A 2,465-nucleotide genomic window follows, 5' to 3' on the forward strand; every position below is an offset into this window, starting at 1 on the left:
ATGCCTATTGAACATCGCAGTCAATTCGATACATAATTCTGAACCTGCAACAGTACCTGTGGGACACTTCCATGTCCTAAGACCTTTGGGAACCTGTTGCCACCGATGGCATTTTTTCAAATAACCATTCTCAACTTGAAGTTTCTGAAACTTCAAAACCTCTTTTTCAAACTCTTTCAATTGTTGGTCAGTGGTACCCCTTTCAATTCTGTTGTTGTCTCTGGAAATATCCCATTCTCTTCCTTCATTAATCCACTCTATAAAAGAGCAAACAGTGACTTCATTGACGCCACCATTAGCGGCCCTGTTGTTACCACTTCCTGTAGCTGTTGAACACATCGCGGAACCACTTAAATTTGGTGACGTAAATATGGGGCTACCCTGCCCTGGTGGAATAGAGTCATTTAAAGAAACAGCAGTAACTTGCGAGTAAGTTCCTGACCGGCCAGGCGGGTTTTGTATAACCGTCAGATTTCTCCCAAAAGTAATAATCTGCGTGGTCAGCGCTTCGAAAAGCACTGATAGGTTCTCTATCGAAGCATTCAGCTGTTGCAAGGGAACCGGCTCTGCGGCATCATTAATGGCTCCCGGTTCCATCAAACTCATCCAATAACAGCCCAAACTAATAAAATACTGGAAGACGATAAGATGCCACTGAGCAAACACTTTTATTAAAATTTAGTGCTTTCATCAGGCGTTCGCCACTAGACGTCTTCAGAATAAATTAATAAAACTTGTACATCCTGGCCAATTAAATACTAATCCATTCCTATCACATGATTAAAGAAGTCAACACATTGGATAAACCCATCTATCTAAATTTTTAAACCTTTGTATACATAAATTGCTTGTTTCTAAACCATTCAGTTATGTATGAAAAACAATTGGTTGTATGAAACATATTTAAATTGCACTTCTCTGCCTAAACAATAACAAATAAATCAGTAAATGTGTATAAACCACAAATATAAAACCCAGTACATACACAAATGTTCAAATGGTGCACACAGTTCTATTCATCATGTCAACCCACTGTTTTGTAAAAGAATTTTTCAATAAGTTCACTTGCCCTGTACTAAATAGACATAATGGTGATAATATAATGCATCAAATGACCCCAAATATTGTCTATATCCAATAATAATACTTTTTAATAAAAGTGTTTGTTCAGTGGCATCTTATCGTTTTCCAGTATTTTATTAGTTTGGGCTGTTATTGGAGCGCTTATATTTTTCCATCTCCAGCCTCACAACTAGCACTCAAATCCTGGCACTCCCCTTCCTAAGAAATATCCTCACTTAATGTATGATGTTCATTCTTACATCATATTTACACACACACTCCTCTATCTCATAACTAGAATGTATGTTTTGAAATTTTTACTGTCTTCTTGTATGAGATTTGACATAACTCTACAGACTTTCAGCCAGAGTTCTCTAGACTGACTTTTCATAATATGTGTTAAAATGTATGCCACCTGTGCTAAAAATGTTTGTTGTCCAAAACTGAATGCAGTGTCAAATGGAAAGCTGTGCAAGTAAATGAAATGGGTACAACACTACCCCTTGAAAGTTCCTGTTGAAGATGTTTCTGAAGATGTCCTCAGCAATACCAACCTTGCATACTGCAGAGTCACACTGTCAACCAGAAGCCATCAAATGTGATAATAGTAAGTTTTACTTCCTGCTTAATGAGAATGATCCCATCTTATCTTACTCTCATGCAATGATGTCCTGTGTCATTGGTAATGAGGAATACCGCCTTCCCAAATTATGACCACTGCCTTGACTTCTAGAGATCATGACACATTCCTTTAAGTCATTCCTGGATGCCTACCTTAATGCAAATATTTATGTGGTCTGCAGTATGTTTTTCTTTTCACTCTCTAGCTACGCAGGTCCACTTATGATAAAAGTGAGAAAAATCACTTTGCAGCTCTCTAGTCTGTCATTAGAATGAATATCATTATCTGGCACAATGTTCTTACCAGCTTCTGGGCACTTTTCAGACATCTTTAGGTACACTGGATCCTACAAGTGTCTTTATTTCTTTATTTTGTTTATTTCCATTTGTTAAACTGAAAGTAGCTCCTTTACAGAGGTGAGCCTGGGAGAAAAGCTCTACAAACTACAAGACAAAAGAACATTTCTGTCCTCTGTGGAGCAGCATTCAAAATCTTGCTGCTGTCTTGGTAAGGGAGTCAGACCTCCTTGTCTTGCTCAGCTGATTTCCATGGGGAGTTAGACAAAAAAATTACTTTCATTTGATTTCTTTTGTGCATTTTTGTGAAGTTATCCAACAGACCCAATCGAAGATGCTCATTTTTCTATGTTAATAGTATTTCTGTTAAGCAGTAAAACAACAATTAGGTTATTCAGTATACATCCTTAAAAGTGAGGATTGAACAACTTTGTGCATTTTGTTCCAGATCACGCATTTGTTTTAAATCAAAAGGAGCCTGATGA

General features: G+C 37.3%; 1 protein-coding gene across 1 annotated transcript in view; it reads left to right on the plus strand.

Annotated features, from left to right (window-relative positions):
• The first annotated feature begins 370 nt into the window (after nucleotides 1-370).
• LOC122793694 (gamma-crystallin M2-like) overlaps nucleotides 371-2,465 on the plus strand; it is a 45,959-nt gene continuing 43,864 nt past the window's right edge. The window contains exon 1 of the mRNA XM_044061913.1: nucleotides 371-429. Coding sequence (XP_043917848.1) covers nucleotides 371-429 — 59 coding nt within the window. The remainder of the gene's footprint in view (nucleotides 430-2,465) is intronic.

Source organism: Protopterus annectens, chromosome 2.part0 (genome assembly GCF_019279795.1).
Source record: "Protopterus annectens isolate FY-2018-M chromosome 2.part0, PAN1.0, whole genome shotgun sequence".
In the NCBI taxonomy this organism is placed as follows: domain Eukaryota; kingdom Metazoa; phylum Chordata; order Ceratodontiformes; family Protopteridae; genus Protopterus; species Protopterus annectens.